Here is a 14,797-nt window from a genome sequence, read left to right on the forward strand (position 1 = left end):
TGTTTCTCTCTCGTCGTCTGCAGCTGGATTGCTGAATGGGACTATTTTTAGCCATCAGTTGTTTCTGGTCATTAGAAAATGTGTCTGCAGGGAAATTGTTTTTCAAATTACGGACTCTGTAAGTGTGCCATGACATGCTCAACTAACATTGTGAATTGCAGCTGTGTGGCTTAAGGATTCATTAAGAATGTACTAGTCAGATTAAAATAGGCAATTATGTAATACAAGTATTTTCTGGATGGCAATCCAATGCAACAAAAAAAACCTAGATTTGCTACAATTTATTGCTTTCAGAACGCTGCCAGAAGTTTTCTACGATGATAGCATAAAGCGTCACACACTGACCTTATTACACTGAGTAACCATGGTGATCTGATGTGTTCCTTGTGGTCGTAGTGTGTGCTCGGCTGAACCCACGTCACCGCAGTTCCAGTCTGTTAGCTCTGAGCGCGTCACCACTTCAGACTCAGCTGGAGCTAGACAGGTTGACAGTTGGCAGTGCAAACACTGTGAAATAAATGCTATGTTTTCCCACTTCAAGCTCCAACATGTAACCTACAGCAAGGAATATTTTGTAACAAAATACAATGCAGAACGATATAAATTCAGGGATATGAAGGAACCAGATCAAAAGTCAGTGAATGTATCCACCGATAGTCAATAATCTGCCTGTCCTTGAGATAAACTAAACCAACTATTTTGGCACTCGTTGAGTCAAATGTGTAGTGTCAGTGTCAGTTGTGACGTTTGCTTAGCCAGGGCCTTGAAATGATGGTCCAGTGGAAAGTATTTGCAGTTGACTGTAAATTAACAAGGAATCTCTGTGTGTTATCATCTCTGCGTGTTTGTGTGAGTTCTGTTATGTCCCAGAGCAGAACTATGCCAACAGAAAGGAAACACTTTATGTTAAAGGTGGGGTAGGTAATTTTGGAGAAACCGGCTTCGAGTACGCTAGAATTTGAAAATACACAGCCGGAAAAAATCTGCCACTTCCTTACAGAGACCCTCCTCCAACACACACGAACGCGCACATGACCAATGAGGGCACGAGATAAGTTTGTGCACAGATGGAAGGCTGACAGGCAGGTAGGCCATCCAGTTATTTTAGCCGGGCCGGCTAAAATGATTGGTCGTGCTTTTTACAGTGACCCTGTATGTGAATATGCTGATTTAATATGGCCTGAACTCGCTGACATCAATGAGGGTTTGTATTCATTATCTGGGGGCCTAACTAGTTTGTTTCTCTAATGATTTCAGTTCTATGTTTGGCCCCATTACTGGCGGTAAGATGTGGGCAGGATAAAAACCTGCTCTCTGTGCGTCTTTGTTTAGGTGTGGGATTGTGTCGGAGCAGGACGTGTGAGGGATCCTGTCATTATCACATTCAATTCCCCAGGATTGGTGAAAGCATCATCTCCATTTCCCCTCTGTCAATGCATATATTAGCATGCTAATGTGAAAATCAAAGAAAAAAGGCTGCATAATTGTTTTCTAGAGTTCATGGTACATCATGTTGAATAATTTAGAATCTATCCACTAACATGTACAAACGTTATCTAGAGTTTTTAATACAAACAATATGTTATTAAACCATAATGCTTTTCAATTAGTCTTTAAAAGGCCATATTATTCTGAATTAAGAAAAAACAAAAGTATATTTGACTATATTTTTAAATATTTCTTAATGTTATTATGATTTTCTTAAAATAGTTTTCTTTCTGTGTTTTTAATTTTGGTTTTATTTTGATGTATGCACCACAACACCAAGTCAAATTCCTCGTACCTGCCAACCTACCTGGTAATAAACCTGTTTCTGTTTCTGATTCTGATATCAATACAAAGAGATCATTGACGCACCATTATGGAATATTTTAGCTCATCATATTGTTTCCAGGAAACAACTCTCCATTCATTTCCAGGGAATGCCTTGTCTGTGGTTGGCTGCCAGCTTGCAGGTCTGAGCTGTAATTAGAGCTTAATATCTCTTTTCATCTGGACTCGCTTGACAGTGTGATGGTTGCCATGCTCCTGCAGAGGTGGAAACCAATCACCGGCGGAGGCACAGTGTCTCACACTAACACGCCTCTTTCTCTCTGTCTCTGTATGTGTGTGTGTTTATCTTTGCCACCTCACGTTCTTTCTTGATCACCAGCGATTTAACTAGATTTATAGATTGTCTTGTTTTCCCTGTCATATGAACCTCACTGTCAGCCTCCTGTGAAGGCTTTGCTTTATATCAGGAGTCACTTTGGGTATATTGATGTCATTACCACCGTCAAAGAGCTAATTATATAAGCAGGACTCAAAGGGGGCTTAAAGGTCACATTATTTAAAATGCTAAACCCTCTGATGAATGTGCCGCATTGGGGTCATTCAAGGGTGGAAGCAGAGAGAAGAAATATGATGAGTAATTTATATGACGGAGTATGAATACTGTTCTTTGGTAACACAATATTCATTTATTTAGCTTCTTTATTTGTTTGAGTGCAGGTTAAAGGAGGAATGTATTGTCATTGTTTCCATATACAGTATATGCAACATACAGTAGAAGGGAATTGTGTTGTATCTGTACTTCACAATATAATAACAGTGATTACTGTAACATAGATCTGGAAAAGATATAGGGTCAAAGGAAATGGCAATGTTTGCCAAAGGTACAGAAGAAATTAAAGAAGTTTCTACAAGCAGACTTTTTCCTCTGGCTTTTTTGTTAATCATATTTTCCCCACCAAATTAAGACTCTGTCATACCAGATTTGCCACATTCTGCTTTTTACCAATTGCTGCTGTGTGTGTGTGTGTGTGTGTGTGTGTGTGTGTGTGTGTGTGTGTGTGTGTGTGTGTGTGTGTGTGTGTGTGTGTGTGTGTGTGTGTGTGTGTGTGTGTGTGTGTGTGTGTTTGTGTGTAAAGGCCCGGACACACCAAGCTGACACCAAAGAACTGACACAGATGGACCCCGACTATTGCGTCGCCTATGGGCATAGATATGTCTCTTGATTATTTGTGTGAACTGAAAAATTATTTGTGTGTAAATATCATAGACTGTATAAAAAAAAATTTGATTTGTAAATGTAAAACACCATATACGCTAAATATTTTCACAAATAAAAAAAAGATCTGTGAATATCTCTTTAACATTGACAACTTTCGATCAGGCATTTGTGAATCCATTTTGTATTTGTCAACCAAAAATGCGCTTGTGGATCTCAAATCTCTGTTTGTGGATCTCAAATTTCTGCTTGGTAATAAGCAACACCAACAATTGGCCTAGCAACTGCTAAGCAACGCCAAGAAATGTATGTTTTTTTTTATATATGTGAAATTCATAATTTGAAAAATGATTGATTCGAAAACGATATGCTACAGATTGAGCGAGCGAGCGAGAGAGAGAGAGAGAGAGCCGGATAATCTCCACATGTCTACCCTACTTTTATAATTTTGGAATCATAAAACTAGGTAAGTAAGTAAGTAGGTATGAAGGCTGACCTAAATACGGTGCTTTTCTACAGATTACCTTACCACTGCACTGGTAAGGTAAAACTAGGCCAATTAATAAGATGTGAAGTGCTTTGTAACTTTGACCCGCTTGACTGAATACACAAAAAACAATGAAGAAAGTTGAACCAATAAACACAAACTAACTGTATCACTATAACATGATGATGATGGTGATAAAGAATGCATCTAACGTTCCGCTGTTCATTAAAAAAACAGTGCATTAAACAAACCATCATGCTCTTACTTTGAAAACCATGCGGAAATGTCGTCATCAGCAGGCCATCACGTGGTTTCCGAAAATAACCGAGTGACACGAGTAGATTTTAGCCGAGACCGGCGGAAAGGTTGTCTAAAAACTCTGTGTGTGTAAAAAGACGATCCGCAAGCAGAGATTTGAGATCCACGAGCAGAGATTTGAGATCCACAAGCAGAAATGTGAGATCCACAAGCGCATTTTTGGTCGACAAATACAAAATGGATTCACAAATGCCTGATCAAAAGTTGTAAATGTTAAAGAGATATTCAAATCTCTCTTTTGTTTTTCAACTGTAAATCAATAGTTTCCTAGAGTAATACCGAAGCACATTTTTCAGTGCCTGCAGTTAGCTGTTAACATGTATTGTGTTTGAGCACGGGACAATCACTTGCCTATGGCTAGTTTCCATTGACTTTATGAAGTCCTGGCACTTTCTGAAATATGGCTTCACGTTTTTTTTCTTTATTTGACGACACTATCTAACACCGTACTTCAGGCTGGAGAAAGAGAGAGAAAGGGAAAGAGAGAGAGAGAGAGAGAGAGAGAGAGAGAGAGAGGAGAGAGAGAGAGAGAGAGAGAGAGAGAGAGAGAGAGAGAGAGAGAGAGAGAGAGAGAGAGAGAGGAGAGAGAGAGAGAGAGATGAGAGAGAGAGAGAGAGAGAGAGGGAGAGAGGGAGAGAGAGAGCAGCGTGCTGCAACTCAATTTGCAGCGTCTCAGATGGTCTGGTTTGGATGTGTGCATGGATGTAACGCCTTCTCTCTGTCAGTGAATGCATTCATAATGAAAGGACGTTTGGCTTGATATTAAAGCAGAATTCAGCTGCTGGCTCGTTATTATAGTAGCCTACAATTCCTGTTCGCGGTATGGACGGGTTGCAGGCAGAAAACGCAGGAGTTGGCGGCATCGGGGAGAACGCGGAGGAGAGGTATCGCGCTCTCGCCTATGACACCGCTCTGAGCACTTTGGTGGCGGTGGCCGTGTACGTGGTGGTGAAAGTGAGCCTGGACGGCTTCAGACAGTGGCGGGCCAGGGTCTCGGTGCTCATTGTGGGCTCGGGTCCCGTGGGTCTGACGGCCGCGCTGGTCGCTGTCCGCTCCGGGAAGGTGCTGAAATTGACCGTGCTGGATGAGAGGTACCGGGCTGCCCTGCTCTGCCGGCCCCAGCAGATCGCCCTGGATCCCCGGAGTGTGAAGTTTCTGCTGGGACTCGGGGTGGACTTTGATAATATGGAGGGCTGTTGGCACAACGAGCACTTCTTCACCAGGATAGGCGTGTTTCAGGAGTACCTGCTGAGCCTCCTGGAGCAGAAGAAACAGAAGGTGGACGTCAAGGTGCTGCTGGGTAACAAGGTATAACCTCCTCAAGGATTCCAGACTACAGTTTAGTTAACCATTATTAATCATGCTGGCACTTCAATGCTGTTTTTCTCTCAAAATAACCTTCATGTGCTTCTCTGGCCAATAGGCTATTCATTATATGTCTTACAACTTGAATTTCCTCTCGTGATATTTGATCAATAATAGGCTACATGTATCACTCTTCTGGAGATAATGTTTGAAGACTTTGACGAGTGGAGAGGTAGTTTTCATGTCTCACACAACCTCATTCTGTAATGACTGTGCCTTCAAAGTCTGTCAAAACCTGATCCTCCCTTAGTGGCAGCGGTCAAAGAAAAGTGGCTGGTGTGTTCCTCCTTCAGTAGGGGTCTGATATCTATCAGCTGTGATGGTGACAGAGATGTGTGTTCATATGTCCAATCAGATGCCCCTGAACAAGGCTGCTGTCTAATATATAGCTCACTCAATTATTTTCTGACATGTAAAGTGCCTTTGGACGCTCTCAATATGAGCCAGTTTTCCTTGTTTTCATAGAAACGTTTTGCATACGGGTTTTGCAGCAAACATCCTCCTTAAATTTGACTTTCTCTTAATCACATTCATTTTTGACTCCAGCCTTACTGTGATTTACAATTCTACAATTTTACTGAAGCAAAATCCTAAGACAACATTGAGTAAAATTAGACTAAATGGGGGCTCATCTGTGGAAATAAACTGTAAAGTGAGAACAGACCTTAAACCTAGGGGAAATCCTCAACCCTCAAATCCAAACACATTATTACAGTAAAAAATAAAATGGATTTAATCCTATTTGGATTGCAAAGGATTTAATGTTATCAAACAGATTTGTTTGAATGTATTCCCAAGACAAATACACATTCATTGAAATTGTAAAGTTCTGGCACCTCGCCACAAACTGTGATTGATGCATTATTATATAATCACAAATGTTATGCCTCTTTCATAAAAACAAGTCATGTTTATTTGTATAGCCCTCACTTTGACCTAGAAGACACCCACAACAACAGACAAATTGCATGATAACAAAACCTCTCAGCCCTCAACTTAGGAGCAACATAAACCCGCCAACCCAAAACCTTAGAGGGGTTACTCTGGGAGAAACGAGTGATCAGAGTGGGCAAACAATTATTAAATGTTCAGTGAATATTTGTGTCATGGCTGGAAACCAGAGACACTGCTTTATTAAGGCTGGTAGGAGTGTCACTGAGGATGTTGTGACAGTAAAAAACAAAACGATCTTAGTGCTACACTTGTGTGTTGCTCCTCGTCCCTGCCTCCGGCCAACAGCTTCTTTCATCATCAGCTTCAATGTCATCTCTGTTAGCTGCGGCTGTCCTCCCTGCTATCCAGTGACTCACCAACCTTTGGACGATGGAAAGCAGGGTCAAGAGGGTCTTTGATTACAACCAACATCCGTTTAATTTAGAGTCTCCGCTTGATCAAACAGGACATTTTGTTTGATGCGTATTTTGTTTCACCCTCCTAGCCTGCCAGAAGTTCAAAGGTTTGATAATGCAAAAGGGGTCTTTTAAATTACCTGTTCTCTGCAGTCTAAATGGATGAAGCAGTTGCCAATGTAGCCCCTGTGAGTCTTTTTTTAACTCGCTTTCTCCTGCTCTGCCTCCTACTCGGCACAGGAAAGTACCTGCTTTATTGAGAGGCAGCCATGCATACACAGGCATGGCAATAAATCTCTCTGTGAGACGCACTGTTGCCGAGACACGCACAACCTTGTGAGACCATTTGAATGGCTTGTAAGGATATTAATACATTGTAACTAATAGAAAAAGAAATAGAAGTATCAGCAGTAAAGACATATCTGTAGAAATAACTAACCAGCTAACTAACTAACTAACTAACTAACTAACTAACTAATTCACTTACTCACTAACCAACTAGCCAACTGGCAACATATTGAATAAAGGAAATAATCATTACCTTCACCCCTAAAGTGTAAAACTCTTTTAATATGCTCTTGGTCCAACTATCCCACATATGTAAGCATTACAAGATACTATGCATAATAAGGCATATTATTTTGCAAGCAAACTTTATTTTTCAAAAATACTTAATATCTACAGCTACAAATGAAAACTAAAATGTTTATACTTCATCTCAGTAAATGCACTGTGTTACTTCCCCCTCCAATAAAGGAGTCATTAAGCTATGCAAAAGTACATTCTAACTCACTGTTAATACAACTATTATATCCAATAACCATAATAATAACAACCTTATTGCTTCAGTTTACAGAGGAATACCTGCGGCGAATCCCGCGGAACGAGTGGCCGCGTGTGATTGTGGTGGCTGATGGGTCGTGTGGCGACTCCTGCTCAGTGCTGGGCATCAGCTCTGACTACACTGTGGAGACCTGCCATGCCTATGGAGCTAATGCAACCATAGAGAGACTAGACCAGAGGCAGGTCAGGACACACACATGCACACTCACTCACACTCACACACACACACACACACACACACATAAACGCGCACAAACAATCTGTAAACACATAAATGAACATACGGATGCATTAACTCATGTGCACACACTGAGTCATTAACCAACAGGTTGCTGTTTGTGTAAAGGTTGACAGGGAGTAGAAACAGGATATTGCAGGATGTTGCAGTGAGAGTCTTTTATTTGTCCTCATAAAACTGAGTAAAGCCAACAGTCATGTGGACCTGCCAACAGCAGCTCAACACAATATCTGATTCTCATATAAACAGCCAGATTACAGCAGACTGTTGGATCTCGTCAGCATCAACAGCAGCCCTATTTTGATTTTCTCATTGAATTTGATAAGAGCAGCTGTTGTTTTGATGGAAGCAGGTGACAGTGATGAAAAAACATGTGATCCATTGTGCGCCTCTGGCTAGACTCAAAAGCTTTTCCTGGCATGTGAATGTGATCAAATATATATCAAAAACATCCACCACAATGTTTTTCACTTAGTGTGCCAAAGGTCACTTGACATTATATAAACAGATCATTCAGATACCTTGACTGATACATCAGAAAAGCCCCAGAAAACACAGAGAAGATGAATACGGAACCCTCCCTCAGAGGGAAATTGATTTTGAGTTGTGTAACACAAGCTGCAGATAAAGGAAATTGGAAATAAATTGGTAAGGCAAAGACATCTGATCTGCCTTTGGGGGAAGAAATATTGTTCAGACTGAAAAACAAATGCTGCATTCTTACTGGTCCACTGAGGAGGAGACATTGAAACAGCAGACAAAGAATATTTACAGCAGTGGTCTCCTACATCAACCCAGACATTAGCCATTGTTGACTGTATTGTTCATAAAGATTGAATTGTGCTAATGATTATTATCAACAGTGACAATCTATACAAAAAAGAGAGGATTTGTTTGAAGAAACAAAGACATTGTATGAATCTGAACACAAGCATATCCCACGTTGCTATTCTTTGCCACCATAACCATTCATATTACGTTCTCTGTAGTGGCTGTGTGGCTGCCTTTTATTGGCCCCTTTTCTCCCTGGCTGTTTCCTGTACTGATTTAATTTAGCTCTCAGGGTGTGACCTGCTCGTCCCCACCATTGCTCCCATCCCCTCCCAGCTGCCTCTTGTTCCCTCACTATCTTCCTTGGTTGCGATAAATGCCGTTTTATCCCACTTGGCTGGCTTATGTCATTGAAAATAAAATGGATCCATTCTGGCTTGAGGGAAAATGGGGCGTCCTTGCCAGAATGAAGCACTGAATAAAAAGATATTCTTACTCTCCACTCAAATGAATATATCCCCACAGGAAGATATGAGTAATGTTGTAATGTTTTCACCACATTAACATAACAGGGTGCGTGAATGCTAAGACAATAATGAGATATGTTTTTCATGTCGACAAATATTACATTAACCTCCTTGTATATTTTGTGGTATCTGAAATGATTTGATCTTTGATCTCTTCTTGCCTCTCCTTTCTTCAGGTACCCACACCTGAGATCCGTGCCCACAGCCTCTACTTCGACCTGTCGGCTTACGGGATGGAGGCCCTCCGAGAGCACCGAAATCCAACGGCCAAACCCGGCTTCCATCTGAAGATCTACGGCACCTTCAGAAACCGTTACATGGCCCTCGTGTGCCCCGCCTCCGACACCAAGATGGTCCGCTTCCTCAGGCACACGGCCAACTCCTCTGTGAGACTTTCTTTATCCTTTTGATCAAATCTGAGATATGCTTACTTATTGCAGATGTGAAAGATATGCAGCAGTATTTCCATGTTAATGCAAGGAAAACACAGATAAAAACATCTCTGGAGACAGCGCTGTGCTGAAATACAGTAGCTACTTATTGCTCACCTTGCATTCAGCAAATGGCCTTCGACTGCACTATTTTGGGAATCCATTAGTGTCTTTATGTGGGTGTATGTTTGCGTGAGTGAATGTGTAAGTGTTTAAGTCTGTGGATGTGGTTGAGTGTATCTAAGGCAAAGAGAGCATGAGATGAAGAAATGGGGAAAGAGGGGAAAGAGAAAATAGACATCACTGGTGTTTTTGTGTATGGAGGCCATCTGTACCCTGCCGTTACACCTCAGTGAACAAGTGCTGCGCAGGATCCTTTCTTCATGTGCTCAACTACAGGCTGTTTGTGCATTTACAACCGCTGGGCAGTCTGTGTTTATTTACACACTCTATGTTTCATGACAAGTACTGCTCTGGTCAAATGTAGCCTGGAGTGTGTAGTAGAGACAGATAGACCATCCTTGGAGAGCTTGTTGCTATGTGGGTGGCCAATCAGATACACTGTTACTTAGTTACAGATGACTGTGCACGTATGGGTTGAAGAAGTGCAGAGTTTAGCAGAGAGAATGCACGAGGCTTGTCACTCAATACACACAATTGCTTAAAAATCAATGAAAAGGCTCACAAAAGTTTTTTTTTTGTGTCCATCCATCAACATAAAATGACAAAGTGCTTTTATGAGTCACAGTTGTCTTGCACACAGAAGAAAAGCTGCTACAAAACCTTTAGAAGTGGCATTTATTTTGACTTACAGAGCACCATTAAAACAGATAGTTTAAATGGGCTGCTGTGGTTGTTTTCATCATGGATCAATCTGCAAATCATTGTTTGAGTATTTGGTTTGCTTTGCTTTTCATATGGAATAAAAAAAAATATTACAATCAATATATATATCTTGTCAAATATGCTTTTTCATATCATATATGACAAAGAAACGCAAACGTTGCTTGTAAAATCACTGAAATAATCAATTTGATGTTCACAATATGGTTAAAACATGGTAAGGTAGACTTTAAATGATGCTGTAAATGACATGCTCTGTTTCTCTGCCTAGATCATGAAGAACATTTTCCACCAGTCCTTCAATGTGTATAAGACAGACATAGAGCCCCGTCTCAATGACGTGACTCTCCACCACATGCAGTGCAGCCGCCGTCTATTTGAGATACAGTTATCACACAGACGAATCAGCGCTGCCTACATAGAGGGGAACAATGTGGCGGTCACTGTGGAGGGGGAGGCAGCACGCGTCCTCAACTTCGACACAGGTACTATAAAATGTCTATAAAACCTTATTTATTGCTTTGCTGAGAATAAAAAGGGATATTTGCCCTTAAACACTGTACTGTATACGATTCTAATATGTAATGTTATCTCTGTCCTCAAAGTATTGATGAAGGTGAGACATAATATAAAGCAGAACAGAGAGCCCTCTGAATACATGAGACAGAGTGAGAAAGAGCAATATGGAAATAAAGGAGAGGATCAATTTTATATGAGTTATGCCTGTGTGTGACTCATTACTGCATTCAATAGCCTTTCAGCCAACGCGTATGGTTTTGTCTTCATGCTGCTTTATGTTTATGCATGTGCCTTTGTTCATTTAAGCCACAACTATGACCTTAAGGATGCAAAAAGAAGAACAGTATAAATATAAATATGCATTGTGAGTTACTAAGATAGATTTTATTTGTATGATGTTTGTGATTTCTGCTTTTCCTTTCCCTTCGATTTTATCCTTCAGGTTGTGGGGTGAATCTAGGTATGCGGGGTCTGGAGTCAATGGGGACGTTTATTTACCGGACAGCCACTGCTGTAGACCAGAATGATGTTCTCGAGGCTCTGTCGGCTAAGATGCAGCACTCCAGACAGGTGGCTGAGACCTTCAAGCAGACTGGCCTGGCTCAATCAATGTATGAATGAAACACCAGGAAGTGAATGCATAATGCCACCTAGTGGTGGATTACTTCTGTTCACAATGTATCATGAGTCTGATGCTGAAATGGACCACTAATAGCTACATACTGATGGAGCTGAACCAGCATGAGCTGTCAACAGCTGGATGATGGATGTAAACATGCAACCATATGTTTTGGTAGGTGGATGTTTGTGTATTGATGGAGCGAGAATAGCCAAGGCCACATTTGGATCAGTGTTCAGGTTGTAAAGCTTGTTAATACTGTGCATCAAACTATGTCAGAAAAGAAAAGAAAAGAACATTTTGGTGTTGTAATGAAAATATCCCTGTAAAGTTTGAGATTTTAAGGGAAAGAAATCTAGCCCTAAGATATTAGGAGTAGGTGGAGTAAATAAAAACTACTTATCATTTTCATTACTCTCATCTTCTCTTTCAAAAGAGAAGGAACTGATATGATTTCCAATATTAAGCTCATTGTGCTTTCTGGACACCAAATGTGCTAGTTGAAATAAGTATGAGCCATAACATCATCAGCTAGCACTGAATAATGTTCAACGGTTATTGTCCAGAGGAATCGGATCAGAAGTCCAAAGTGTTACTATACATACGTTCGTCCTCGTGTTTGTTTGGACATGTGATAACTGTGGTGATGAAGTCCTAAAGTATTTGCTAGAGTGGCCTATGTTTGTGTGCAGCCTTGTAAATTAAGATGTTTGCCTTATTTGAAAATAGTGTTGAGATCATACTACAAGCCAATTGTGATATCACACATGTATTTTTATCTGGTGTAACATGTTACTCTTTTTATATTTTGATCCAGGTGATCTAAAAGTGTTAAAGTGCCAATAAAGATAATGATTTGGCAGGAGTGATATGGAGGGTCCTCAATTTAAAAGCAACTTCAAGTTAGTTGCTCGTCAGGGCTGATATATATTTTTATTCTGTAAATAAAGATAATAAAATGACAGCTTATAAAACAGACTTAACTGTTCTATTCTGTCGATTATCAAGTTTTTTAACATGCTGTTGAAAAACTTGGAAACATTTTTGTGAACTGCAACCTATTAAGATAATACAGTAGTCACACATTGTTGCCATAATGGCTGATATGAGGCAGTATTGTCCTCAAGTGGTGTATTCCTTCAGTTGCATCTGCTCAGCCCGAAATTACAAGACCTCTCACTCCTGTTTGTATAATTATTTAAGGTATAGACAGTGCTGCAAAATTGGGGCCCTAAGCGACATTTTGTCATGAGGCCCCCTGTGCAGATATTTAGACAACGCCCATAGGCGATGCCTAAATATCTTTGAATTTGTTTAAGAGTTATATTTTCTAATTTTATGTGATCCATCGTCCATGTCGTATCTTAATCGTAATTGAAAATGTCACTGCAATATCACATGCAGAAAGTTGTTCCAGTCCCCCTATATGAATCACTGACATTCTGTCATTTATTAAAATGTTTATTTTTGTTGCGTCATATTATTCAGATCTAAGCATTTTTTTGGGCAGCAGATATATCTAGGCCTAAAGGGAAATAAAAACGTATCTTTCGATCCCGTTTGAATTGTGCCATGAATTACACATATGATGTTTGTCAATCTTAAAAAATAATTTCCATGTCAAAAAAGTCACAGTTTGTCATAAAACTGTTGAAATATAAGACTATGAAAAATACGTAACTAGAAAGACTACAAATCCCAGAGTCGCGTAAGTGATGTCACAATTGTTTTCCTCCACTAACTAAGAGATAGCTCAAATCAGCGCCATATAGATATAATCTATCTATATGGCGCTGGCTAAAATAAGATAACTTTAACAAGATGCCTGTGTGCGTTTCACACAAACAAATGTGTTACTTCACAGTTTTTGACTTGCAAAATTATCTTTTAAATTGACACACATCATATGTGTAATTCGTGGCACAATTCAAACGGGATCGAAAGATAATCTTTCTCTCTCCATTGACTTCAATACATAATTTTTCCGAAATAAGGTCCCATGGAGGTCCACCGGAAGGGGAGGGACTTCGCCACTCTATAGGCCTATGGTTTTATTTAGTGTTGGGTATATTATTGTAAGTAATGCAACATACAAAGGGGTTTATTACTACAAGTTGATACTGCTAGTCAGTAATTGCACTATAATAACCTAAGCTTATTTTATTAATAGAAGTCATTTTGTAGCCTACTCATCTACATTTTAATTAGCATCATCAGAAGTTGCATCTACCTGACGTACGGCACCGCCCAGCGAGCACGTTCAGTGACCCAAATCAAACACACCTCAAACCTATCGGTGCCCAACCATGGATGTATAATAAGAACTGGATACAGCGTGGGAGGCGGGGTCTCGTTCTTTCCTATGAGAGCTGCTCATTGGCGCATGAAGGCAAAATGGCCCAATTTTTGAGAGAGCGAAACGTCACAGATTACCTGGCATGCCTGGCTGTCAGAGCAGAAGAACCGTATGTGCGCTCACAGAGCATGCGCCCCTTAAGCCCCGCCCCCCAAACTCCCACTCTCGGCTCACTAGAATGAATGGAGAGAGAAAATAAATCTAGATTCGGCTTTTAGTGCATTTTACAACTTCAAGGACCTAATGATTATAATAAGGGCTATAACATAGTTCATACTGGGTAGTTTATTTAGTTAAAAAAAAATTATCCGCTGATTTTCAGACGTCTCTTTCCCCATGTTAGTCAATGGGAAAAAGTTGTTTTGGGCCGGGTGACGTCACGGACTGATACGGAAGTTGCAGTACCGCCGTTTGGACACGAATGTTGGGCACAGAGTCCGGAGCACTTCCTGGGGGTTGTGCCCAACAGGTGCACGCCGGGTTTGGCTAACATGCTAATTGCTAAAATGTTTGTGATGGACTCCAGCAGTGACTTCTGCGTTCGTTCACCATCAGATGCTATCATAATACCTCCCATATGTGTGACTGCAGAGCCACATTCAGCCTTCTGAACCTTTGAAGAGTGTACATGTGAAGGCTGAGTGGGCTGGTTATAATGCTTTGAGAATAAACGAGCAAAGTTGAAACTATAACAGCCTGCAGGACTTCGCCGGCCTCAATGCTCACATGATGAAGCCATACAGACAAGTAAGTACAACAAAACTCTCCGGCCGCGGTGTCCACAGCTGTTTTTAATCTTCGTCATTATTTCCTTAATTGTCTGGGTTTGGTCGTCCCTCAGTGAAGTTAGTTTTAGGTTGGACACTCTACAGACATTTCACTAAAGCCCCGGCCACACGAGGACGATAACGGTCGTATCTGCTACAGTTCACTATCAGATAGGCGGTTCGGCCACACAAGGCCGACATGGAAACGCAGAAAACGATAACGGGTCCCAAGGTGGGTAGATCTGCAAACGAAATGCTCTGGGGGGGCAAACGGCTCCGTGTTTACGCCTATACGATCATTTCCTGATAACGTTGAAGCAATAGCCCCGCCTCTCCTCACCTCTCCTGCTCAGAGATCAGCTGCTGGGCTGTCAG

The 14,797-nt window shown here is 40.9% G+C and overlaps 1 protein-coding gene across 1 annotated transcript; it reads left to right on the top strand.

Annotated features, from left to right (window-relative positions):
* Positions 1-4,478: 4,478 nt before the first annotated feature.
* On the top strand, positions 4,479-12,853 carry si:dkey-234i14.6. Its single transcript, XM_034141221.1, has 5 exons — positions 4,479-5,102; positions 7,358-7,534; positions 9,064-9,273; positions 10,433-10,646; positions 11,123-12,853. Exons 1-5 carry the CDS (start codon positions 4,617-4,619, stop codon positions 11,299-11,301), a joined length of 1,266 nt encoding a protein of 421 aa, XP_033997112.1. The 5' UTR covers positions 4,479-4,616; the 3' UTR covers positions 11,302-12,853.
* The last annotated feature ends 1,944 nt before the right edge of the window (positions 12,854-14,797 follow it).

The sequence above is a fragment of the Trematomus bernacchii genome, unplaced genomic scaffold, assembly GCF_902827165.1.
Source record: "Trematomus bernacchii unplaced genomic scaffold, fTreBer1.1, whole genome shotgun sequence".
Classification (NCBI taxonomy): Eukaryota; Metazoa; Chordata; class Actinopteri; order Perciformes; family Nototheniidae; genus Trematomus; species Trematomus bernacchii.

Excerpts from the sequence above, each read along its gene's own strand:
- si:dkey-234i14.6 (XM_034141221.1), top strand. The coding sequence starts at position 4,617 with ATGGACGGGTTGCAGGCAGAAAACGCAGGAGTTGGCGGCATCGGGGAG. Across the intron at positions 5,103-7,357 it reads AGGTGCTGCTGGGTAACAAG|TTTACAGAGGAATACCTGCG; the intron begins GTATAACCTCCT and ends TTATTGCTTCAG. Across the intron at positions 7,535-9,063 it reads AGAGACTAGACCAGAGGCAG|GTACCCACACCTGAGATCCG; the intron begins GTCAGGACACAC and ends TCCTTTCTTCAG.